Below are 27,153 nucleotides of genomic sequence, written 5' to 3' on the forward strand. Positions count from 1 at the left end.
TGTGTGCACGGAGTCAAACTGTCACACAACCGAACATTGTCCTTTCTAGTGTCCTTCCCGTTAACCACCTTCTCTTCCTGCTTTTCACCTCCCAGGTAGCTCTGTGGAAAAGGTGTCTGTGGCCAAAGGAAATGAAAATATTACTGAGCTGCTTTGTGCTCTTTACTTGAGAGGCAGATTCCAGGCAAGCCGTGCAAGCTCCTTCCAATTTAGCCATTAAGCTCTGATCTAGCTCCCACGTATTTTCTTACTAACTGACTTTGATCAGTGCCCGCAGTGGGCTGTGACATGAAGCTGGGTGCTGACAAGTTCGATGACTGCTCTGCGTGTGGCCCCCGGAGAGCAGATCGAGCACTACAGGGTGCTTGAAAGGGCGTGGGGAAGGGTTGCTGCGCTGGGGTGCTAGTGGCTGGTGATCTTGCAGCCAGGAGAGAGGCATTAACTGAAAAGGCCACGATGGAAGAAGCAGAGAGAAGGAAAAGGAGAATGAATAGAGGCGCCTTTAAATCACTTCATCAGATTAGCAGGATGGCAAGTAAGTTTTCCTGCTGTTCTTCATGTCATAGCAGTTCTGTACTATCAGAGAAGAGATAGATGATTCCATATTTCTTTGGATTCAGCTAATGGAAGCCTTTTTGTGTATTTCACTTTGGTTTTCTGTAAATTCTGCATTGCCACACCATTTTGCTACTGCACAGCTGTTTGAAGGTAAGACTCAATGTGAACAGGAACTTGGAGCTAACCAGCCTCATTTAATTGTTCTCTCACCACAGAAATCACAGACATCAAGCCAAAGTAAAAGAGAATTGCTTTAAACAGAAACAGCCTTATAAAATGTAACCAGGCTGATTGTACCAGGTATTTCTACAAACAGATTTTGGAATTTATGTCCCTATTATGCCAGTTCTGGGAATAGCCTACTGTTGTGCTTATGTGAATACCAAAAGGGCAGGTAGTTGGTAGCTGTAGGTGTCATGTATAGGTGAAAATTTACATTGTGGGCAGATTGTTATTTGCATTTAGAAATGTTTAAGTGACATGTGCTAAAACCTATTGTGTGCTGCTACAAGCGTGTGCAGGCGTGCTTAAGGATTTGTTTTCCTAGCACAAATCACTCCAGACAGTTACAGTGTGTTGCCATTGAGTGTCATTCCTCAGATAGCTGGGTTATAGTTACTGCTTTAATGTTTCATTTTGATTTTTAAATAATGACATCTTTTTCTGAAAATGCTTGCAACTATGTGTCGATTGACCACCTTTTAGAAAACAGGTGTAGCCATTTTAGAAGTAATTTTAAACTTCAGATTTCTTTTATTTACAGGTGCGCAGAGCAAGATCTGCACTTGATTGAACAGTACCTGGAAACAGTTTGACAGCTAGAATGACCTGCTGTTCAGCTTTTGTTGAACTGGAATCAGATGCAAAAACCAAAACTTCCACAGATTTTGTTGTTGACCTAAATGACAATGTGGGAGACTTCAGAGTAAAATGAGCGGAACGAGAAACTTTTGGACAACACAAGAGTTACCTCTGTGAGAGTGACTCCATGCTGATTTCACCAGATTCTAGCTCTTCAAAAACCAGGGGTTTACTGCTTGAGAAGCTTGGAAAAGCAGAAGTATTGTCCTTATTTGAGAAATCCCACTGACGCTTGTGCAACACAGAAGATAACATGGAAGTAAAAAATGTATTTAAAACCCAAGAAAATATTTCTGGCCTAAGGGATTTGTCAGAAAATGGTGATGCCCTAGTTAGTTTTAACAGTGTGGTCGATGTCACTGCTGGAAAGGCAGAGAAATACTGCAGCAGACAGGTGCATGCCTGCCCTACAGATGTAATCATCTGCCACACAGACAACTGTTGCCTTAACATGAAAGACTCGGTATCTGGTCGGTCTCTGGCAGATGTCCAGGCATATAAAAAGACTGGGCTCAGTAGACCTCTAACCATGAATACCTTGTGCAGTGAGCAGGTGGATACTCCCGTAGTAAATCACAATTATTTTGTAAAAGATGATTCTGAAAATTCTGCCACTATTCTGGAGATTTATGCAGAGGAAATTCCAAATATAAGTGATGACTTTTCTAACGATGACCTAGAGTATTTTGAATGTTCAGATATGCTGACAGTGCATGAAAATGAAATCTGGAAAAATAAATTAAAATTTTTATTAGAAAGCGATGATGAAGATGATTTAAAACTGAGTAAGGATTGTGATGGGTGTGGGTACTTCCTCAGTGAAATGCCTTGCCTGTTCCAAGTGTCAGATAACACTACGCCTATGGATACCACCATTGGCTTCTGTGGTCATCACTCAAAATTCAAAGGAGTAAATGTAAGGAGAGACCCCTCTATGTACAGCCAGTCAACTCTGCAGACAGAGATGACTCTCACTGTTGGACACCACCGAGACAGAAGTACCGGCTTGAAAGACAAAGAAAAGTACCAAGTGCCTGTTGCATCTGCAGCCATTGAAAATGACCATCCCAGAACTGAAGAGGAAAATAATGGAAGTGGCCACTCAGCTGCAGGTTTCTCAACTGACACATCAAAGAACAAGGATAAGTGTGCCAAGGCGGACTCCTCTGCTAGTGGCATAGCTGCTTCTTGGACTAATGAGGCTTCAGAGACCATGACAGAAAACAGTACGGACAAGGACTTGCTGGGGGAAAGCTCATTGCTGCTAGAGGAGGGGGGAAGGAGTTTGCCGGAGGAAAATGCAAGGCATGCTGTCTGTACCTTAAGAGAAAGTTTAAGAAGAAACCTTTTAAAGTTGTTAAACCCTAAAGAGCTCTGCAGATATGTAAGTAATATAGGACAATCTTTTCAGACTGCAGCAGAGGTTAGGGAGTCCAGTGTGCCGTTTCCCAGTCAGGAAGGTGTCGTTTCAACACAAACCCCCGAGGAGACAGGAAGCTTGGAAATGCAGGCTGGTTTGTGTCATGCAGAAGAGGCAGATAAAGACTGTCATCGGGAAAAGAAAAGGACTTGGGGCCTGTCTGAGCAAATTCAGATGCCAAATGAAAACGTCTCACCCAGGGTAAGTAAAGTGTTTATCATTTAATAGAAGGAGCTGCTCTACTGATTTAAATGCGTTTTATTCCTGTTTCTCACAAAATAATGTAAAATTTAAATTACTTTGAAAGATACTATTCATGTAATTCTGAATGACAGCTACGGCTGGGAAGGAAATCTGGTTTTGAAAAAGGCCCAAATAAACCATAAGCTGTTCTAATTATAGAGTGGGACTGATAATAGTGAGAGGCACTAATGGGACTCCGGACAGCTGGATAGGGAAATCCGATACTAGGCTATTGCACAGGTCTTGTCAAAGGAATGCTTCTTTCAACCCAGAAAGTTTCTCAAATACCTCTTGTGAGCAGAGAATGTTTTGATTTACTTCCTTTTCAGTTTACAATCAAAGAGCAAAATTGTCCTCCACTTATGGTGCTGGAAATCTAAAATGAATCAACAGGGGTTTGCTCTGAATTTATAAAAAGGAGAGGAATTTAATCCAGAGAGTTCATGTTACAGAGATGAATGGAGCTTTGCTTTTTAAAAATAAAACAATGAAAGAGTCAGGTATTCCAGCTGAAATGTAAAAAAACAGTTAATAAAAATGCCGAGGTGGTACTCTCTGCGTACTTAAATATTTTATGCTGTTGGTAGGACATTACCTGGGGAAATCAATATAGTTGTACAAACTGATATGATGCTCCACCAGTTTTCCTAAGTGGGAGGACTGGATCATACTTTTTATTTCCCACAGTAAAGACTCAAGATATATAAATACATATGTATGAGTATTAAATAATGAATAATCTTGTTATCACCGACTTCAGTGATTTGAAGGTGCATAGCTAATTGCACAGAAAAAAAAACATTTATGACAAATAAACACAAGCTTTCTCCAGTTCCACATGCTTTTCTTCATCCATATTATTTACTCAAAAATGTCTCTGAGTTCTGAGTCATAGACTGAATTTTTTCTCACCACTGGATTGTGTTGAGCAGTTAAAAATCACTGAATTCTTCTGCCTGAAAAACCTCCACAGGTTTCTCTGTATTTATATTACATAAAATTCCAGTCACATTTTAGCACTTGTTAGGATGGGGAATATCCCCCTATTGAAATTAACTTACTGAGAGTTTCTTGACATTATATGTTACCATGGTTTACCAGAGGCACTGTTTCATTTTTTTCCAAGTGCAGGACAATAATTTAAATCCTTGAACCCTCTTAGCAAAGAGCAGCTGTACGTTACCTTAAGTTCCATGGCCAAATTTCAGACTGGCTAGTGAGACTCCTGCTACCTGCAGTCAGTAGGTATTTCTTCTGTTTGTGTGTCCATGACCAAAACTTTACATTAGATTAAAATTAAGTGGCAAAGACGTATCGGTGTACACGAAAGGGCTAGAGATGAGCACAAACCAAAGCCCTGGTTTTAAACACGCATGAATGACAATGAACTTTAGGTGTAGGTTCAAAATTATGTGGTCTTGAAAGTGAGCCAAACAAAAGCACTCTATCTGGAAACTATTCTTTATAGGAAAACGTGGACAGCTTCTCACAGCTCCCACATAGTCAGCCAGAAACTCCTCAGCAGTCTGCCTGTCTGACCTAAGAAAGGCAAGAAGGAATCAAGCCCCTATTGCTGCGCACAGGTCTGTGTAAAAGCACATGGTGGTATTACCTGTGAGACAGCTCTGCCAGGAGCCAGGTGAGGGACTCACAGCAAGAACCACAGCTGACCGACCGCTTTTGAGGAGCGTTTTATTTTCCCTCTCCACGTGGTGAATCAGGTCTGCTGAGGGGTACATAGCAGCCGCAGAGCCACAGCACTAATTACGCGAGGATTTACGCTTCCCCTTAGTGCCAAGTTGCCTCTAACTGGAACGACCTTGGCAGTCTGTCTTGTGCAGCAAGTGCTGGTCTGGGTGACTTCTCTTTCCATTAGATAGTCAAGATGGGAGACTCCTGACTCCTCTCATGACCTCATGGTTTAGCCCCAGGTGAAATTCTTTATATATCTAGTGCTTCAAAGCAGCTTCATTAATAATAGGTCCTAAAAGCTAACTGTGCCAGCTGTATGGTGTTACATACTGCACAGAGAGCCAGGAGGCTTCACGTTTGCAGTCCGTCATTCAAGAGCCAGACTCTGTTCAGTGTTCAGCCAGCACGAGGCACTGGAGTCACTCCTGAATTACAGAGCCCATGGAATGCCAGAGGCATTGGTGAAGTCCTGCTGGAACTGGCAGGTTCAGAGGGATTCCAGGGCATAAGCAAAATACTGAACAGTTATGCCTGTACCCCAGGAAAGGTGGCATGTGGTGTTTGTACATTTCTAGAGCTTTTTTTCTTCATGCTGATTAGATCTACTGTTCATCCTGCTATTATTTTGTTTTCACTCATGTCAGAACAGCCTGTTCTCATAAAGTTTGAGAGACACTTGGTTTCACCTTCCTGACATAAATTTGCGTCACTTCTAAATAATTTTACATTTTACTGTACAAAAAGGAGAGAAGCAGAACTGAAATAGAACTTCCAAGTAGTCATGTAATTGGGTTGTGCACAAAAGGTGTTTTTCCTGGCACGTAATACCTCTGTTTTGATAGATTCCTGGGCAGCCGAAATGGCAAGGACTGCCCTGGCCAGTGAAGCTGTTCATCTGCTGGGCTGCTGGCCCTGTCCTGTGTGTTCGGGTGGTAGCTCTCTGCTGCTGTGTGTGATGTCCTAGAAGCTGCCACGTGTGATGGAGAACTGTGATTTAAGGTGTTTCGTTGCTGGGGCACTCTGTTGAGAGCTCCCTGCTCTACAGTTAGTACAGAATTGCAGGTGCTGGTCATGTGCACTGCACTCCAACACGGTCATCAAGGAGAGGCTGTGTGCTGGGAGCAACATGCAGAGAGATGTGGGAAAGGGCTGGAAGGGTAAGAAGGGAGGAAGGAGCTGCATTACAGAATGAAAGGAAACAGTTTGAAAGGCTGTCAGAACAGTTAGGACAGGTTAACTCTGCCCAGGAGGAGTTAGACTGAAACCCAGCAAATGGTTTCATGTAGGCCAGTCAACAGCGCCTGGGTGGGGACTGCTTTAATGGCTGGCTTTGGATACAAAGTGGGTGAGGACTTCAGTAATGAATATTAATTACTGTGGTGCCCAACACATCCTGAGACACTGGCCCACGATGTCCAGAGAAGCTGTGGCAGCTCCTCCCTGGAAGTGTTCTCGGCCAGGTTGGATGAGGCTTTGAGCAACCTGGTCTAGTGGAAGGTGTCCCTGCTGCTGGCAAGGGGGGTTGGGACTGGATGAGCTTTAAGGTCCCTTCCAACCCAAATCATCCCATGATTCTATGATTCTATCATTTTCAATCAGCTTATAGTTGTTTCATTTTTCATTCAAATATTTTTAAAGTACCTCTTTGCCTCTTCTCTCGAGTGAATAGTTGCTGGAAAAAAAAGCAGGTTTTCTGGTTATTTGAGCTCAAAACCTTGTCAGTGATAATTTTTTATGAGACATATTCTTGCTCCCTCTTGCTGCAGCTTGCCACTATTCAGTTCTTTTGCTGGAATTTTTAAAAAACCGTTTGCCTAAATCTGTTTCCTGTGACAGAGGAAGCAGGGATCCAAACCTGCTCCAGCTTTGAATCTTAGCAGAAATGGGGTCTCTCATTTCTCAGTTTTTCACTTCATTGGAAAGTTTTACACTCTGTGTAAAATACTTCAGTGGTCCTCAGGTGCAGAATAGAATAACCACTCTGTCAAGTGGTTAGCATGCTTCATTTCTGGATATTACATTCATCCTGTGTGCCACAGATCCAACAGCAGAGTTGGAGAGGCTACACCTCATCCAGGACAAGTTCTTCACTAACTTCCTCCTCCTCTGCCTCTTCAGCAGTAATAGCAGAATGCGATCTGATGTGCCTGTCAGTTTTATCTGCGGGATAAAATAGAGCTCATGTCTTTAGTGTCACCTGTCTAAAGCAGCTAAAAGAACTACAGGTATTGAGTTATTTTAGCTAATCCAAGAAGTCCCATTTAAAGCAAGTGTTATTTTAGGAAAGAGGAATTTGAGTGGCATTGCACAAAATGGGGAAATAGAAAAGGCCACTGAGCTACTGCTGGAGAAATTTGTAAACTAAAAGCCGTTCCAAACATGGAGGATCTAAGGGAGCTCTGATCCAGAGGCACTGGGACACTTACTGTCTGGATTGTAGAGAGGGTTTGTTACATTCCATTTGTACAAACAGAAGGGTATAAACGTAACATAGAGACTTTATTTACAGGGGAGAATTACCTTGCTGAACTATTTCCTCTTAAAAAACAGTGAGAAACTGCGAGATAAAGTTAATCATCGCTTTTCAGAGATGAACTTCTTGCTTTCATTAACATAAATGGTTCAGCTGATCAGTTGGGAGACTGATATATAAATTATCCCTAAATTCCCTACATTTTGTAGGAGAGAGAGAACCAGAATAGCTTTAATTCATGCCTACTGAGTTTATTTGCATGTGAATGTGACAATTTGTCACTCAGACCAGAAACAAACATTGACACATTGGGTGAAGATGCTCCTTTTCTCAGGTATGACAAAGGGAACAGAGAACAGCAGCTAATTCAGATTATACTGCGAAGATTCTTGTGATGATCTGAGGTGCCTTTAAAAAAAATCACATGGAAAAGGGTTATTTTAACTCCAGCTTTGCTCATACCTTTTTATTGCACAGCATTAAGGTGATTTTGCTGCTTTTCTGTTCTTTGCTTTATCACACCCTATTCTATTTGGCTTTCTTTAATGTTTTGTCATATTCTCAAGATCCCAGCTTTATGGATTTATTTTAGGAGATAATTACGAAGTGCCTGTCAGTTTTGTTATCAAGGAATACTGATAAGTAAAGATAGTGCCAGTATCACTGTTGACTTTAGCTAACATAGAGTTTCTGCAGAGCAGAAGTATATTTTTTTAAATTTTGCCTTAATTCCAAATCAAAGCACTTGTACTGGTGCTTCTGTTTAACTTTCGCTCTGTCAAAATATTATGTCTGGAACTATATAATTTATTCTTTTCATAAGTCTCTGACCTTATTATTTGTTTTGACACATGAGACATCGAGAGAGGAAATTGTAGCTCTGCTCCTGTATCATACCACAGCCTCCACTGACCTTGTTATTACCTGCCATATTGAATTTTTTCCCTCCGTTATCTGTATGTCTTGGTCAGCAGAGATACCAGGAGCTGGGAGCACTCCCAGCCCACCTGGGTCTGTGTAGTTCCTTTATGCTGTTCCAGAAGCCAGCACTTGAGGTGTTCACACGTGTGCTGACTTTCTTCTTCTGGATCAGTAATGGAATTAAATAACACAGCTTGCTCAGGTGCTATATTGCCATGCCTCATATGTTGAAAACTCTCCTTAAGAATTAAGTATTTATTTAATGAAACCCTCCCAGATATGTTGCTAATTGTATTTTGTTCAAATTCCTGAGCTGCCCAAGGGTCTCCTTCTCTGGAGACATTCAGAACCCGCCTGGACGCATTCCTGTGTGACCTACTGTAGGTGTTCCTGCTCTGGCAGGGGGGTTGGACTGGATGATCTTTCAAGGTCCCTTCCAATCCCCAACATTCTGTGATTCTGTGATCCAATATTGTTTGGTCTCTCCACAGATGGTTTTATTAGATGGCCCAAACAATGACTAGGAGCACATACCCTGTTAAATATCAATTTAAAATTCAATAAATGTGCCACTATGAGGCTTCAAATTGCATTCTGCTTTCAGACCTACTTCTGTCAAATGCAAGGCAAGGCACTCCTTTACAAGCCCTCTTTAGTCACTGCAGTTATTTTCTGGCCATCAACATGTGTGTCTAGACTCTACAGTGTTGCGTGTCTATAAATGCTTGGGACAGACAGATGCCAACATGGACAGACACACAGATTAGGTAGTTAAAAGGGTTCTTGAAATAATCAGCTCACTTTCCAGTGTGCCTGAGAGAGCTGTCTATTTTCAGTTTCATACCAACAGCAGGTAGGGACACACTGATCATGTGTCTAACATACTTAGCAAGAGTTCCACAGGTTTTAGTAAAAGCTGTGATTGAGGCTGCTGTGGCTGTAAGGAACAGGAAAATAAACGCTGCTTTCCTGAGATTTGAGGGGGAAGTGGAAGTGGCAGAAGGAGCACTGGGCTCGGACCAAATACTCAGAACTGACTGAGAACTGGAACTGGACACAGCCGGGATCATATCCCCCTTGGCTTGAGAGAAGGTCTGTCTCTAAACTCAAAGACCTAGAGACTGGCATCTTCTCCTGCAGAGCAGGCTGGAGCAGGAGGCCAAGGCGTTGGGAACCAGAGGGGATTGCGGTTGTGGAGCTGGGGTTCCTAGGCGCAGGGTTTCTAGGTAAGTATGCAGTGGCCAAGGAGTTTTGAAGACAGTGTAGTGGCAGCGGCATGGTTCTTGGGGTGGGAATGGCAGTTAAAGTCATTGACAAAAATTTTCTATATCTCTTCCTTCCCCATTGTCCACAGCATGTAGTCAGCTCCACATCCTCCTCAAGCTGAATGGAGAAACAGAAAGGATGAAAGGAATTGCAGCTGAAGTGGGTGGCTTTTGCAGCAAAGGAAAGCAATATTTACTACAGCCGGTAATCCTTTTACCATGAACTTATGGAAACTAAGAATCTAGTGTCTGAGCAGCCTCTGCCTCTACCTGAGCACAGGCAACTCGTGGCAAAGCCTTCATTACATATCCTTCACTAAGTAACAACACTGTCTTCAGTTCAGAATCACTTCTCTGAGTTACATGTCTGCCAGCACTCATTCCACGTTAACAGCTCTGCTGTAACCCAGAGGACTCACCCATGATGTATCACAGTTATTAATTGCAGTGATCCAGCACATCGTTACAAGTTAACCAATAACTATGGATGGAACTGGGACTCATGAGGGAAAAAAAACCAACCCCAAACCGTTACCAAGTTGAGTTTGTGGCTGGATAAAAGCTAAAAATCGGAAAATATCTGCAAATATTGGTGTTTTCTAAACTCAGTCTGATGGTTTTTAGCATTTCTTCATTTCTGCTGGGAGTAGGTGCAAGGCTTCAGACAACCACTACAAGGATACCTGGTCAAATGTACAAAATAACTAATGATATCCTGTTAATGGCTATTTGGAAGTAAATATTTTTTTTCAAAGGTTGACTGCTAAATTGCTCTCTACTTTTGCAGGTTGTTCTGGCAAATGAATGGCAACCAAAAGCATAAAGCGTAATTCATTTAGGAAACAATGTATTTTTCTCTAGTAAAAAATTGTAGGCTCCTCCATCTCTGATTTGCTCTGGGTGAAACATGCTCACCGTCTCCATGGAATTAATTTAGTGCTGAAGAGGACTGGAGAAAATCCTGGAGAATAAAAGCTTGGCAGGGACTCCAGAACAAGTATTTAAGAGTAAAAGCTCAGTTCTGAGGGGAACGGTAACAACAGTGGTAACAGATTTTGTATGCCTGGCAGATGGCAGCAAGAGGAAGAAAGTGGCAGCACTTTCTTCATCCCATGCAAGCCCAAACATCAGCCATTTGTTCTCTTTAATAAAGTCTGCACTCCTTGGATAAATTAAGTTCAGTTTGACTTAGTTTAATTGAGGAATGGATTGTTTCTACATAAGGTGACAATTTGGAATATTTTGATATCGAAGAATAAAGGAGATGCAGGGGGAATACAGATTTTTATTTCCTGCCCCAGATTTTCCAGCAATGCATGTCTCATTGCTAGAGGAGGGCTGAACATGCCTTATATTGATCAAGTCATTGCCACTTGGGCAGAGGCAAGATCTGGAATCATCTGTGGCACTCCCTTTGAAGAAGGACTTGTCACTTCAAGGGGTCAGAGGTGACCAAAGACAGATTTTGAAGATGGCTTAAAACTGACCCAGGGATGTTAATTTCTTGGTATGAGTCTTGCTCTGAAGTACATAGCATGGCAGTCCTGGGTGCATTCTCTGAAACTTTTTAAGGCTGATGCATATTAAGAAAGCATCTTAATGAAGCTTGAGATAACAGTGCCCATGATGGAAGCAAAGGGGAAGGCGAGCTCCCAAAAACCTAGTTTGGGTAGTTCCAGAAACTCATCAGTTTGGATTGTGTAATAATTACATCAGTATGGTGGGAAACTCTCACAGTTTGCAATAGACATAGACGTGGCTATTTTATTTTATTTTAGTTTGGTTTGGTTTATTTTATTTTATCTGTTTTTATCTTGCTGGACTATATCAGTCATTGGTCTTCATCTTGATTAAATTTTATATTTCTCAGCATTTGGATCCAGATCTGAAACTCACCAGCGTTCAAGGCTGTTAAGATCCAGGAGTTTGATTTCAATCCATTAGGTTGATAGCTACAAGTCAGAATCTTGACTGTTGACAAATATTTTTTTTAAAAGTAATAAAAATTAGGTACTTTTATTCAAGCCAGGACTCTGATTCAGGCCTCTGTCAAGCAGCAATTCTAATTTGTAATTACATTTATCTTTTTTTTCTTCTTTGTAGAATCAAAGTGCTAATCTGAAAATCTTTACCCAGAATTGTGAGAGACTATGTATGGAGCCCGAAATAGAAAAGGAAGGCATCTTCATGACTTGTGAGAGTGCAGGAACCATCCATCCAGCTTCAGAAATGCCCTGTACTGAAAACACACTACGAGCAAAAAATGCAAATTTACAGACCTATTCTCAACACTGTGACCCTTGTGATAAGAGAGAAAGTTGTCACCAGCAAGTCTTCTGCGAACAAGGAATTAATATTATTAATAATGGCAACAAATCAAAGAATGATGTTTCACCTTTTCCTTTATGGGATGTGGACTCTGTTCCTGATAAACAGGAGTGCTTATGTGCTGTTCTCTCTTCTGCAAAGCTGTGTGATGAGCCAAGGGAGGGAGAGCAAAGGTGTAGTTTTGACTCACACGGTAGCAGCAGCACAGATACTTTCTGCAGTCTATCATGTGATGAATCTCTGTTGGAAGCTAATCCCAAGTCAGTCCTGGAATCTAGAGAACCTGGGTGCAAAGGAGGTGCTGATATATCTGCAGTGCATGACAAGATATGGAAACTTCTTCATGAAGATGACTCAGATTATCAAATCCCATTTGAAAACCGGGGAGTCACAAGTTTAGAAATTAGGCTGACAGATATCGAAGGCACAGAACTGAACTTTGTACAGGAGACCTGTTCTGATCATCCTTTGCCAGTTAATGTGATAGAAGAGCAGGAACCTGTCACACAACCACCTAGTAGACAGAGAACAGGGAAAGAAGACTGCAGTGTTTCTAATATCCTACTTAAAACAGATGAGGCAAGTAACAGTACCTCCATAGGAAGCGTTTGTCTTGCACAAGTGGTAGAAACGGATGGCATATGTCTAGATTCTAGCACTGGAAATAAAATGGAAACACCACCCATCTGTGTTTCAGCAAATAGTATCATCTTAAATACAGGAGAGTGCTTGGATCAGAAGCCAGATCAAACCTGGACAGACAGTAGTGGATCCATTCAAATGAATGTTGCTTGGGAAGGAACGTTTACCATTGATAATGCTTCTCAAGCATGTGATGCAGATTCTTCTCAAAGATTAAACAATGCTCAGAGTGGTAATTCAGCATGTGACAAAGAAAACTCAGCTTACATATCAGATAAGTCGCATGGGACAGTTGGGCAATTACATTGTACTGAGCACAACATATCCTTGATAAATGATTCAGTAACTGGTACAGGGTGTCATTTTGGAGACTGTTTTCCACCAAGAAAAGAACTGGCTTATTTCGCTGAAGAGAAAGACATCTTCCTCAGTGAAAATACCAGTCAACTTCCCCATGAAGAACGCTCTTCTGTTAACACCATACATAAAAGTTACAAAGAAAATTTACAAGAAAAAGGAAATCACTCAGACCTGAATGCACAAAATGACACTAATTCTGACAATTACCTTCTTTCAAAAAATAACGACTGTCAGGATTTTCAGGTTGTTTCTAATGCACAGAAATACGGTTACGTAATCCAATTGCCTAATTTAATTAAGACTCCTGAAACCATAACATGTAAGAATCTGCCCCAAAATGTAGACCAAATGACAGAAATAGAAAACCAAGAAGTGGCATTCGCTGCCTCTTCTGAGGATCCATTATTAAGAGATTGTAATGTAGAAGTGGCCAGATATGAACCGTGTCAAACAGGAGAAGAACAGAAAGAGATTTGCATAGGTGATGAACAAAGAGCTGAAACTTCCTGTGACTCAGGAGTTAGTCATGTTTCAGAGAATCAGAATGCACTTTCCTCTCACAATACATCAGAACAAGATGTATTTTTTCTTGACACCACCTTCAGGTCTGATGAAAAGTTAAAAACAGATTCTTCAAAAAATCCCACGTGTGCATCTGGAAGTGTAACATCGGTTAGCACCCCGCTGCCTAGAAAGGCTCCAGATGAACGCCACAGCATAGCAAACACGGGTTATAGAGATAGCAGTAACCAGTTAGATAGCCAACAACTGGCTGTACAAGAAACGTTACTATTCTTCACACCCGTAAGCCAGTCAGAGGGCCTTCTTACCAGTACATCAGCAATGGGGTGTCCTGGCGTAGGATGTCAAGTAAAAACCGAATCCACACAAACTGCAGTCCAAGTGGATGAAAATTTGAGTTTGGTGGAAACTTCATGCAAAGCATTGCAGCATCAGCTCCATGGGGTGCCTGAAGAAAACAAGGAGGAAGCAATCTTGTGTGAAAGTAAACTAGAGGTTCAGAGAGCTGTTGAATATAACCGAGATGAACCCGAAACAAAGTCTCCTTTGCACACTTTAATTAGCTCCAAGGCTCAGAGACAGTTGATGAACGTTGGCACTAAGCAGTCCTGTCCTGACTTGATCTCTTCCGGCAAGCTAACTGAGGTTGAAAATTCAATTAAGTCTACTGAGTGTGATAAAGATGAAGAAGTAATGACATCAGAGGGTGTAGTAAGTGGTTTAGTTAATTTGCCACCAGTTGGTTCAGGGCACAACCAGTATTTTCAAGAGCAACCACCCTGCAGCAGAACTCAACCGTTGTCCTTAGCGCTGACCACATGTGATCCCTTACCAGTCAGCACGGAAAAGCTAAGAAATCAAGAAAGGTCAAAATCCTACCAGACATCACCAACTGTTGCTGAGCCTCATTCCATCAAGTGTAAACAAGACACTGCAAAGAGTGGGCATTTAGCTGCTGGAGCCAAGAAGAAATTACCAGCAGCAACACTGTCCAAAAAACCCCGACTGGAGGTGAGAGGAAATGTCAGCAAGGATCCTAGCTGTGTTAAAAAGTCTGTGAAAGGTGAGGCGGGCATGATTCATAAAGAAGATAGAAAAGAGCAAAGGAAACTAATTTTGAAAAAGGATAGTAAAGGTAAGAGAAAACTGATTTTCATTTCTGTCCTTTCCCATCATTCTGGCTACAGTACAAAATTCAAATTCGTTAAACACCCTGCAAGTCTCCTTTAGTCTCAGTCATGTCAGCTAAAGGTGTCCTGCCCTCACCCATTTTAATTTCCAGTTCTGTGAACTTAGTAACTACCTGTGCCACAGAACTGGACCCTCCCTAACATCCTTTTCCTAACTGGCAAATATGTTAAATGTATGAACTTTTAAACCTGTTTGAAAGTTGACTTCTTTATTTGTCTCTTTGGGTAGCTTTTTGAGGATGTAGAACATAGCAGTGCCACACGTAACTGCACACAATATGGCAACAGCGAGCCCCGTACTTGCCCGTTGTCGTGTTCCTGCAGGGCTGTGTTCCCAGTTACGCTCCTGCCCTGTGGCTCCCAGGTGCAATTCCCCTCTCTTGGTTACCAATTGGTTTTATTACTAGCAAAGTGTTACTGTTATTAGTAGGGTGCCACTGGTCAACTTAATGTTTTGCAGTCCTGTCTGATGACTGATGGCTGGTTCTGCATTCCTTTTCACCACTGGTGTTCACAAGTGACACTGATGAAATTAGCAATATTAAATTGACATAGCAAACATAATTGAAATGAGATTCGGGTTGCTTGTCAGCATCTCTAGGAGGTTGCTAACGGGCAAGACAAAATGCAAACAGGCATAGCAATAGTGTAACAGCTAGACAGGTAAGGTATTTGTGGTTTCTATGGATACTTTGCAAGGACCAAGGTCTTATTTTTACCTTTTGACATTACATTTCATATTCACATCATAAAATAATTTAATAGATCAGAGCAAGACTGGCAGGTGACTAAGGGCAAGCTACAGAGCTATGAGGCTCATCAGAGATTCAAATTACAGTGCAGTCTGGCGAGAGTTCTACTTTTACAGTCGCATGTAAAAAAAACCCAAACTTTTCTCTGTCCTTTGCTGGAGAACCAAATGTGTGGGAGGAGAGACACATTCCTTCAAAGCAGAGTGAGCAAACTGCACTTACTGAGAAATGCCTCATCTTTTTCCGTGTACCTGAGGCTGTGCTTGAAAAATGCTTTAAACATTCAGGCTTGCATCAAATGAGACTGAATTTTCTTAACCTGCTTCTGATCTGCTTCAGTCTGGGCTGCAATGAACGGATGTTTGTACTTTAGAGAACTGCACAGACCTGTGCCCAGCGTTACGGGAAGATTGATATGGTCAGTCTGGTCTATACTGGATGTTCACTTTTGTATTATTTTCAGCTGCAGGAGGGATGACTTTATGGTTAGGGCAGGGAATCTGGAGCCGTTAGTTCTATTTACAGTTCTGTCACATACTGTCTGCGTCATTTCAGCCCTGATTCAGCAAGGTTCTTGGGCCTAAGGACTTAAGTGACTACAAGTTAAGCCTAGCAGTGAATTCCAGGTGCCTGACCCTTCGAGTTGGATCCAGCATTCCTTTGGCATTAGAAAGGGAAAGTTAGACTGCAGGAATGGGATGCTGAGGGACATGTGTCATGCCAGCTCATTCAGAGCGCAGCAGCTCAGAATTAACACAGTAGGAAACATAACATCAGGCCTTTTACATCCCTTACATCTAGCAGGGATGTCTCACTTGAGCCCAGGGATGTGTCATGATCCCAAAACTTTTCACGAAGTAGATGTTGATTCCCTTTCTTTCCAAGTACCCTCCATCCCCCTGCTCACGCCATGCCCACGTGCAAAGACGCTGGAGCGTTCTGTGAGCCAGTAAATGAGTCCTCCCAGAGAACCAGGTTACCAGGACCTTCCCCAGACTGGGCATAGTGCTCGCTTTCTGTCACCTGAGTGATTCTTGGATTTGTTCTGCGCAGTGATGTTTATCAAAAGAACACTGCCCTGTGGCTGGAAAGGTAGGGCCTTTCTTCTGAGGTGGGAAGTTAGTCCTTTGAAACTGAAGAGGGAAGGAAAAGCAACTGACGTTACCAGATGCAAATATCCAACCACTAAATGTGGGTTCCTCCCTCCAGCTGTGTTTTAAAGGAAGTGGTGCCATCACTGCATCTTACCGAGCGTCTCATCCTGGCAGTGTATGTTAGCTGTGTTGCAAGAACACCCTGGAGACTGGACACCTCCTGGGACTTACAGTCTTTTCTCTCAAAGGCTGTGATCAGTTAAAAAAATCTACTGGTTACAAGTACTCAGTTAATGTGAGTTCTCATTGTGTAACCATATGGTATGCTTTACCTTTGTGGTGTCTCTTTTTGCTGATAAAAGCAGCCAGTCCTTTAGTCGGAGAGAATGTGTTTTGATGAAGAAATTACTTTACGTCAATGCCTTTTCAGGGTAGAACTTCCCTTGGGTCCTATTCTATAAATTCAAAATGTCTGCATTGGAAACATTTCCATTGGCTGTGTGAGGCACTAAATCAGTCTTTTAAAATCTCTGTATTTTAAAGTCTTGGTTTCTGCATCATAATTATTTACCAGCGTTGTCAGATTCATATTCTTAACATCTACAAATTATTATAGGATTCCTTTAAAATGCCAAAACAGTATAATTACCTTCTAATCCTAAACTGTGGCTTTTCTGTTTCAAGCTCCGAAGCTGCTGAAGAAAATCCAGGCAGAGTTGTTCCCTGACTGCTCTGGAAATATTAAGCTATGCTGTCAGTTTGGTGACATTCATGGTGACTCCAGCATTACATGGACTAAAGATTCCAAGGTACTAGCTCGACTGCAGAGAAGGTGAGTGAATGTTTCTCTAGGGCTGGTAGTTTCTGAATAGCTTTTGGGAAAATATGCCAGTGATTCACTCTTGTTCCTGTTAAGAGGATTAGTATGACAGGTACAGAAAGTAAGCTTAAGCAGGGTAATTAAATGTGCAGCTTCACACAGTGCATTAATATTGGTCATAGTTTGCATTCCATTGCCAGTAATTCCTCTCAGCCTATTCATAACCAGTCTCATCCAACTTTCAAGTACTGTAAAAGATCAAATGAAGTTTGAACCTCAGCACCCAGCCAAAAAAAATAAACACACTTGGTTAATGTGTGGAAGGCTGTCTGTCCTTGTGTGCTGGACATGAATTGCTGAAACAACTAACATTCAAAGTAGAGCTTGATGTGGTTATTCTGCAATACCAATACAGACTGGGCAATGAATGGATTAAGAGCAGCCCTGCAGAGAAAGACTTGGGAGACTCGTGGACAAAAAAATGGACATGAGCCAGCAATGTTCAGTTTCAGCCCAGAAAGCCAATCACATCATGGGCTGCATGAGAAAAGCGTGGGCAGCAGGTTGAGGGAGGGGATTCTGCCCCTCTACTCCGCTCTGCCGAGACCCCACCTGCAGTGCTGCCTCCAGTGCTGGGGTCCTCAGTACAAGAAGGATGTGGACCTGTTAGAGCAGGTCCAGAGGAGGCCACAAGAATGAAGGATGGAGCACCTCTGCATTGAAGAAAGGCTGAGAGAGTTGGGGCTGTTCAGCCTGCCAGGGAGACCTTCTTGTGGCCTTTCAGTATTTAAAAGGGCCAGGGCCTGTAGTGACAGGACAAGGGGCAATGGTTTTAAACTGGAAGAGGGCAGGTTAAAATGGACATAAGGAAGAAATGTTTTACAGTGAGGGTGGGGAGACACTAACAAGTTGCCCAGACAAGTTGTGGCTGCCCCCTCCCTGGAAAAATTCAAGGTCAGGTTGGACGGGGCTTTGAAGGTCCCTTCCAACCCAAACCCTTCTGTGAGCTTATGATTCTACTTTGAACTTCATATTCGTTATGAAATGGAACATGAAGCTAATTGATTTAAACAATGGGAGTTGTATTTAAGGAGGAATGATCTCTTCCCTCAATCCCACCTGGCAACCCGACTGAGTGACCAGAGGCAGTGCCGTGAGAAGGGTGGAAAGAAAAGCTTCTTAAGGCCTTTATCAGGATCTTGTCCAGCTTCTCTTAGGATTCCAATTTTTTGTAGGAAGACATCTTCTCAGATGTTCTTTTAAGTGGAGAGGAAAAGTTGCATGAATTGATTAAACTTCCCATGCCATTCTGATTCTTCTTGTTTTAATTATTCTGATTTTGATTGTTGTATTGCAACATCCATTGTAATATTAGTACATATCTTTATCTGTTAAATAATTCTGCAGCGTTTTAACTAAGAAACAGCGCACAGATACAAAATTTATCAATTTTTGCAGTAATAAGTGAAATACGTGATAACAAAATATTTGAATTTTAACTTCATAGGATAAATATATTTCAAAATGTTGGAAATCAAGTGAAATATGAAACAGAGATTTAGAGTAAGAGAGATTCCTAGTAACATTTTTTGCTTCAAAAATGTTCAACAGAGCTCAGTGTAAATCTCCATTCCATCACCATCAAAATCTAACTAATTGTTCTGTGTGTACACAAGCACTGTTTCTTGTTTTGGAAATATACACCAATCTACGGAAATACATAATCTGGACTGTTTGGTACATTTCAGTTTTTACTTTCAATGGGGGGTGATTACAGGAAATTAGGCAACAAATATTTGAATTTTTATTACCTGCCAACACATGGAAACGTGTATGGAAAAAGACACAGTGCTAGTAATCATACACGTGATGTAATTTAATGTAAAAACTGTTGCTGGATAAAATTAGTTCTCCAGTGTGCCAAAATATCATGAAACCTCAAGTTGCCAACAGAACTGCACACCTTCACTAATTCACATCACAAAAGCTAACATGACATCTAGAACTGCATCCGTACGTCACTGCACCCTTGTTAACAACGTCTGCCTTGGATCCGTTTGTGAAGTTGCACACACGGACACCAGCGAGCAAGTGTCTGGCTTGAAAAAAGCAAAAAAACAGAGAAAGCTGAGTGAGGATTCAATATTGAGGAACAGTGTACAACATTTCTGGCTTTTATATGTTCATACTGTATATATTTGGCCATGATATTGATAGGAATATTAGAATGCCTTTTGATGTGATGTAATTATTTTTGGATTTTATGAGGTACTTTTCTCTCAGGATATAGCAGGATCATCTATTGTGAAACACATAATAGGCTGGATACTTCTAAGTACGGTGAAATAAAATATTTTTTCTACTTGCATCATATTTGAATCAGTCCAGGGACAGGAGGAGAGATAGATGGAATAATCAGGAAAGATCTTTTAAAAGTATTAATGTGGAAAATTAACATATTCTGTTCCAGTGCCCAGGATGACTCTCCCGTCTCTTTGGCAATAGCTAAAGCCAGTAACAAAGACCAGGGGATGTATTATTGCTGCTTGAATAATATGTATGGAAAGGTGACTGCTGAGTTTAATCTGACTTCTGAAGGTAAATCCCAGTTTATAATTTTCATTAATAATGACAATGGCAGTTTCCATTCCTATTCTTTTTACTACAAAATCTGTTTCTTTGTTTCCTTTTAGTATTGGAACACCTCTCAAGTTTTCAGAATTATGAAGGTAAGTACGCACATCTGCTTGAATGTGTGCTCAAGTCTTTGTTCCTTCTGATTTCCAAATAGAACACAGGATGGAAAAATGTAACCTGACTGAGGCATGTTGACAGTTATCCCATGGGAAACTATGGGGATCCATTGAAGCCATTGAATTAGTGTTGTGTTTTTGCTAGCTGCCTTTCCATTTTTGCACTCACCTTTGCTGCACCATCAAAGATAAAATTAGCTTTAATTCACAGGAGTTTTGTAGGTGAAATACCCTCATGTGTGACGCGAGGGTTCGTGCAGGGTGATGGAGTACCCACTGTGACAAACTGGAGTGTGTAACTTCTCGTTAGCTTGATGCACGAGCACTTCACGTGCAGTGAAATAGCATTGCAGCGCATCAGAGACACAGGCACACAGGGTACTTCAAAGCTCTTTTGGCAGAAAAACTTACCAGTGGTGTTTGAACACATAATCTTCGCAAGTCACCTGCTACATAACTTTACCCCAAGAGAAAGACGGACGTGAAGATTTGGAATGCTTTCCCCATATGTTAACTTGTGTTTAATCACACTTGGCACATGTCTTGCTGTGCTGCAGCTAAAGATAGGCAGTGCATTACAAATTGGTTTATCATTTCTGAACACACTGTACTAAAGGAGCACTTCATTCGGCCAATTGATTTTTATTTCTTTTTCTAGAAGAATACAATTAAACATTTAGTTCCTTGTTAAAATAAGGACAGGACTTTTCACATAACAGCACTGTATAACTTTTCATCAACAGAGAATTTTAGGTGGAGTTAGCTTCTAATTCTAGCTTTGCATGTGCACTGTTTCCTCTGTGCTTCAAGAAGAGGCAATAGTGCACAGAATCTAACCCAGAGATAACTACAAAGGGGAGCTGGAAGGACTTTGTTGCTGTTAAGTTAGATTTAAGTTTCTCTCAGTGCTTAACCTTAACCAATTTCTCCCCCCCTTTTTTAAAAAAAAAAATTTATTTATATTCCAGTGATCATTTAAAGGGGTAAAACTCATAATCCAACTTGATTTCAGCTATAAAAATTTAGGCACACATTCTTATGTTACTGGTACCTTCAAAATCCACAGGTCGGGGGATAAGAGTAATCTTATTGTGCCAATTTCTCCTGAATATAAAGATCACTAAAAATGATGTATATACTTTTTGATTGAAACTGACATAGTCATTTATAGAAATGTGGTTCTTCTTCAAAATGACTTATGAAATAAAAAACTTATTTCCTTCTGCCTTTGCTAAAGGACCTGTTTTTAAGCTGGTGATTGAAAAGAAACATTGTGTTTTAGGTGTGGAAGAAATCGAATTCATGCAGCTCATGTTCAGAGAAGATTTCATCAGTGACAGCTATTTTGGTGGGAACCTGCATGGAACAATAGCTACAGAAGAGCTTCACTTTGGTGAGGGCATGCACCGGAAAGCCTTCCGGAGTAAAGTGATGCAAGGCCTCGTGCCAGTGTTCAGTCCTGGCCACTCCTGTGTTCTCAAAGTGCACAACGCTATCACGTACGGGACCAAGAGTAAGGATGATCTAGTTCAAAAGAACTACAAACTAGCACTGCAGGTGAGCTTCTCCTGTCCTTTCTAAGCAAGAATTGTGGGGAAAAGCTGTCTTGCAAGTATTCAAACAGATGATCTGTTAAATGTTTTAAGTAATATTCCATAGGTGTATTTCTTTGTAATATAGGAATGCTACGTCCAAAATACTGCAAGAGAGTATGCGAAGATATATGCAGCTGAAGCTGAACCCTTGGAAGGCTTTGGGGAAGTACCAGAGTGAGTATATATATGTTTTTATATACATCTAGACATCTGTGTATGTATATTTTCCTGTGCCACAGCTGCCCACTGACTGCTAGGAGTAATTACTAGAGAAGAAGAAAGTGGGAATCCTGAGAACAGTGTTTCAGCTGGAGTCATGACCTAAATAATACTGAGTATCAAGGTGGTGAGAGACATTCCATTCCCATTAGAGAAGGATAATAAGGAGTAAAGACAGTAAATAGCAAGCAAAAGGCATGGTTTTTGATAGAAATTTAGAGGAAATTATTCATGTTAATGAGTTAACACCAGTAGGTGATACTACTTCTATCATCTAGTAATAGCAGTAGGGGGTAAGTCAGGCCTTCCAACTTTCTATTACAAATGAAATCTTGAGAGAAATCGTGATCACACTGGAACTGGTATGAAGTCACTCCTTAGGCGAGTTTTCTGTGTACAGGGAGTCTTAAGCCAGAAAGCTCAACTCTTGATTCTTGGTTTTCCCAAAGAGTGGTTTATTTAATTTCAGAAGTTTTCCATTTCCCAAATATGTGTACATCAGACCAGTAGCTCAACACAGGTTCACCTCTGCCTCTGAGGCTGGGAAGTGGCACCCTGAGGTTTTGGTAATAGATCTTTTTCAAAGGATTTGCTGTTCCAGTGTCAGGCTACTGCGTAGAGTTGAATTTGCAATGGATGGTTGAAATTCCATCTGCCTTGCTTCAAGGATAAGACCTCTGTGCTTTACAGCAGGCTAAATCTCCAGCTCTGTGTAGATGACACAAGATCTGCTCAGCTGGACTGATTCCCTGAAAAAAAGGACCACTTAAAACACAGCCTCTGGATGATTCCTTAAAGCTGCCTTTTCAGGATTAGAAATAGTGATGGAGATGGCAGTGAAATCTTTTAGGGAAAATATTTGTACAAGTCATCTTAGTTTCTGGAAATATATTGCTCTTGGTAAAATTTATGTTTGAGACTCTTCTCTAGGCATGGGATATAACCTCTAGTTTTGATATCAGAGAGACAGCATGTGTCCTGCGAAAACTAGAACTAAAATAACAGGCACGTGGAAGGTTCAGAGCTGATGCTTTATTTTAAACAATGGTCTGGAAGACAACGGATGTAGAAGGACATTAGAGAGCATGCTTTGGAAAGGTTTACATCTGAGTAAATAATACAAAGAAATAAGCACATAGAGGATAATGTGATTATGTTCTAGAGCTACCTAGAAGATCCCAGTCTTATCCACATGTCTCCTGGCTTGGTTCAGAATTGCTATATGTTCATTCACACTCTTGAGATCACTGGCCACTTTGTTTCTTACTCCTTCATTGACAGAACTTTCTGGATTTTATTAGTTTTTATCTGTTGGTTTCAGGATCATTCCTATTTTTCTTGTTCATCGCCCTGCTAATAACATCCCCTATGCGACGGTGGAGGAGGAGCTGGTTGGGGAATTTGTGAAATACTCTGTCAGGGATGGCAAGGAAGTAAATTTCCTGAGAAGAGACTCAGAGGCTGGGCAGAAATGTTGCACCTTCCAGCACTGGGTGTATGAGAAGACCAATGGGAGCTTGCTTGTCACTGACCTGCAAGGTGAGTTGTCTGAGTGGGAGCAGCAAAACAGCTTTCCCATGACACAGGCTGGTGACCACTCACAGTCAATCCCCGTAACTGCAGAACTTTCAGAGACTTATTTCTGAGCAATGTTACTTTTGGCTTTGTGTGTCCTATTGGCAATGCTGAACGTGCTCCTTCCATAACCTTGTGGTGGGAAGAGTTTTCTCCAGATGTGGACAGTACCCTGGCCTGTTTTACACAGCATCTCACACTGATCAGAATAAAAGATAGAAGAGAGAGTTAGGATATTTTATTTTCCAGCCTATTTTAAGTACGCTGTGTTTATTTGTGTGTGTGTTACCCTAGGGAACAGAAAGACATTAATTAATTGCCTACTGTGGCAGCAGGGGCTAACGTGTTAACCTGTGCAGTATTATGATGTTTATCTAATCAGCAGAGAAAGGGAATTATTACCTAGCTTATGTTCTTGTAAGAAGACAGTTTGGAAAAGGAAAAGCAGATCTTACATGCTTAATGGGAGAGTTGTTCTTCCGTATGTCCCCTTAGTAAATCAGGGCACTCATACTATGAGTCAAGTCTGGTTATTGTTTCACCTCCCAGAGGTTAATGAAATGTCCTTTAAATTAAAGACTTAAGTTGTTAGTAACATCCTAGTCCTTCACTTTTTCTTGTATTTAAATACTTACCAACAATCTCTCAACAGTGGAATGCTCCACATTCTGGTCCTGGCTAGGTCGGAAGAAACACGTTCCTTCAAAAAAAGGAAGAATGGAGAAGAAATGCCCTCCTCGCATTTACTAAACGCTGCCCTTATGCTCCTATGGGTGTGACTTCCTAACTGCTGACATCTGGGCCAGTGCCCAACACAGTGTGCATAGATGTATTTGAAACAGAGAAAGACAGACTCTTGTTAGAGAAAATCAAAAAAGGTGGAATCTTAGAAAATATCCCATATTCTTTAACAGGAGAAGGCAGGAAAATTAGCAACAAGACATCTAAACAAGACTCCTGAAGTAATTTAAAGGTCGAAGAAAGAACAGAATCCTAGCCTGAGGGAAACACAACAGCAGAAATGGTATCTGAGCCTCTGTAATGATTGCTGCCACAAAGGACAATATACCTGCTGCTGTTGGAAGAGAAACATCCTTCCTTTCTAATCAGCTTCTCATTTGAGTATCTAGGCTGCATTTTTCAGGCATACTAGTTGAGATTTCTAAGGGTATTCTCCAAGGAAAATGATCTTGAGATAATATGTACAGAAAAAAATGCACACTGCAGGACTGGATTTTGCCTATAAACAAGGGGGACAGGTTAAAAACCCCAAGTTTTTGGAAATACTGAAATGAGAAAGGGATTTTGGGTCTCTCACCCAAAAAGTAAAAAATAAGGTTGACTGACCTGTTGCTATTTGATTACTAAAGCAAACATGCAGCTTCTAGGATAGATATAGTAGTCCAAGTTTGCAAAGCATCAAAACCACAAAACCCGTAAATAAATATACACATCTCAGGGCAGGTGCATAAGCAAAGGTTTTGTATGTTTCTTAAAATGCAATCATCAAAGTTTAACCCCTCCTTCCCCCCACTGGCTGTCCAGCACAGGAAACAAGCTATGCTCTATTTATCACCTTGCTATCTGTAAACTACTGGTATGAGACTGAAATTGCTAGTGACACAGAGCACAAACGTCCTATTTTTAATTGGGGTACTTTAAAATGTTTTGAAAAAATGGTGACAAATAATTAAAACATGAATCAGTAAATAATATTTGATGCCTCTCTATATGGTGCTCTTGAATCTGAAGATTTTCCTAAAAATTCTAGTGTAACATGAGCTCTCTGTTTCCTTGATGCCTTGTAGGTGTAGGAATGAAGTTAACTGACGTTGGCATAGCAACACTGGCTAAAGGGTGAGTGAAAAATTATTTCTTGACAGCATGGCTTTGCTTTACACATCAGTCTCTTCACAGTGTAAATATGTTGGAGGAGGGTGCACTGGAAATTCATTCTTGCTTTAACTTTGGAAGAAAACAATCCTCATTTGACTCTTTTAACTTATTTTTGTTCATACATATGGGAACTCGCCTATAAGGGAAACACATTCATTTTGTTCTAAAAGGTAGTGCTGAAAATGCAGGGCCAGCACTGGCTCCAGCCTGGGGTACGGTGAAAGACCTGGCGTTTGTGCTGTCCAGGGCTCCTGACCATGGCAGAATACCTCAAGCCCAGCATGCTGTTGGAGCCAGAGCTCTCGCTGGGCTTGCACTCGCTGGTACCTGCCCCAGCAAATGCAAATACAAGCGCTTATACCTGTCCAGCCCTTCTACTAGATCCTGCTGCCATAGGCGAGGTGACCCTTCTCCCCTCCTACTCTTCCACTGGAAGAAGAGAAGATATATGCCACAGTACTGTGGGAACTAGGGAAGGAGATACCCTAGGAGGGGCCAAAGTTTGTATTGCCCTTTTTGCAAGGAATGTAAAGGGATAGTGTGGGGACCGCGTGAGAGAACACAGCTGAAATCCCTCTTGCAGCCAGCAAAAGTGCCAAAGCTTTAGAATATGTATTTATGGCACGAGCTTTTATAAAGACTCTTTTCTCAGTTTAGAACTCTGTGAATTAGTTTTTCTTCTATAGCAGGCAGTGATCATAAGGTTTTCTTGAGCCCATGTTCTGCTTTCACTCAAAGATTAAACTTGTGATCAGGGAAAAAGAAAACCTGGAAAAAAAAAATCCATCTCCCACCCCCATCCCTGCCATGTTCATTGTGTACTCAGGCTTTCAAATACTCTAATGACATAGTGCAAACTGTGATTGATGAGTTTGTAAAAGCCAGTATGGCAACTGTCATGAATTATTCATGGCCATTATTTATCCTTCAGTGTTTCTCGTAAACCAAGCACAATAAGCAGCATATATTAAAATTTTGTACCTATATTCAGCATTGTTCATTGCAGTTAATGAATTTTTTTGGGGCCCAGACTCATATTCCAAATGTGAACAAACATTTCTGGATGAGCGTTTATGTATCCTTTGTCCTCATCTTTCCTGCCCTTCCTGTAGAGTCTGTGGAGAGTTTGATCCTTTCAACAATTAACACTCTTCAAAGTAAATATGGTCTTTTATAGTTCCTATGTCTTTTTTACCAGTGGATTGGAAACCAAAGGAACCCAAAGCCAAGGGTCATTTATTCAGTGCACTGAAGTAGCTGCAAAGCAGTTTCTGTCAGCAGAGGGCGAAGCCTCACTAGAAACGAAAGGCCTGGAAAGTGTTTTCGATGTAGCCAGTGGGGCGCACCCGAGTCAGGCAATCAATCCTTTATATCAGCTCTTCAGTGGATTCTTTGGCGGGCGTAAACAAAAATAATACAGCACAGTGACTGGCTTCTAAGTGCAAACGGTGAGCCAGTTTAGAAGCTGTGCACAAGTGTGCAGGTATATATCCCAGAATGGTAAACACAAAGATGAAGGAATCGGGAACACGGTGAGACACTGTTGTAAGGATTAACGAGTGCTGTTTGACAGATGTGGATCCGAAACTCCCTCTGGTTTCAGGGCATTGACAAATTTGTTTTTACTCAACATGGTAACAAGAGGCATTGGGGAGTTTAAGCCTGGGGACAAATCCAACATTCCCCCTTCAGATTTAAGGAAGATTTGATCTGGGCCAAACCCCAACTGTCAAGTTTAGGAGATGGAATTCTGTCTGGGTTTTATCAGTCATCTAGTCAGTGAATGAATAGCACATGCCGCGCAAAATAACAGATTCATATTTTTCAAGGCTTGGAAGGGTCAATAGTTTGGTGTTGTTAAACAGAAAACATGAGAGCAATATGGACTGTACAGTTTAGAAGCCATTCACTAATGGAGACCTTCCCCCACTTACACATACTACCAGCCACAACAGCACAGAATGGTTTGAATTA

General features: G+C 41.3%; 1 protein-coding gene across 1 annotated transcript in view; it reads left to right on the forward strand.

Moving 5' to 3' along the window:
• Window positions 1-1,546: 1,546 nt before the first annotated feature.
• The window catches only part of ALPK2 (alpha kinase 2), a 28,779-nt gene continuing 3,172 nt past the window's right edge, over window positions 1,547-27,153 (forward strand). Inside the window, 9 exon segments of the mRNA XM_029085642.1 lie at window positions 1,547-3,040; window positions 11,537-14,420; window positions 17,006-17,153; window positions 19,612-19,739; window positions 19,835-19,870; window positions 21,177-21,451; window positions 21,575-21,663; window positions 23,030-23,247; window positions 25,092-25,140. Coding sequence (XP_028941475.1) covers window positions 1,547-3,040; window positions 11,537-14,420; window positions 17,006-17,153; window positions 19,612-19,739; window positions 19,835-19,870; window positions 21,177-21,451; window positions 21,575-21,663; window positions 23,030-23,247; window positions 25,092-25,140 — 5,321 coding nt within the window.

Source organism: Antrostomus carolinensis, unplaced genomic scaffold (genome assembly GCF_000700745.2).
Source record: "Antrostomus carolinensis isolate BGI_N321 unplaced genomic scaffold, ASM70074v2 scaffold8806, whole genome shotgun sequence".
Classification (NCBI taxonomy): domain Eukaryota; kingdom Metazoa; phylum Chordata; class Aves; order Caprimulgiformes; family Caprimulgidae; genus Antrostomus; species Antrostomus carolinensis.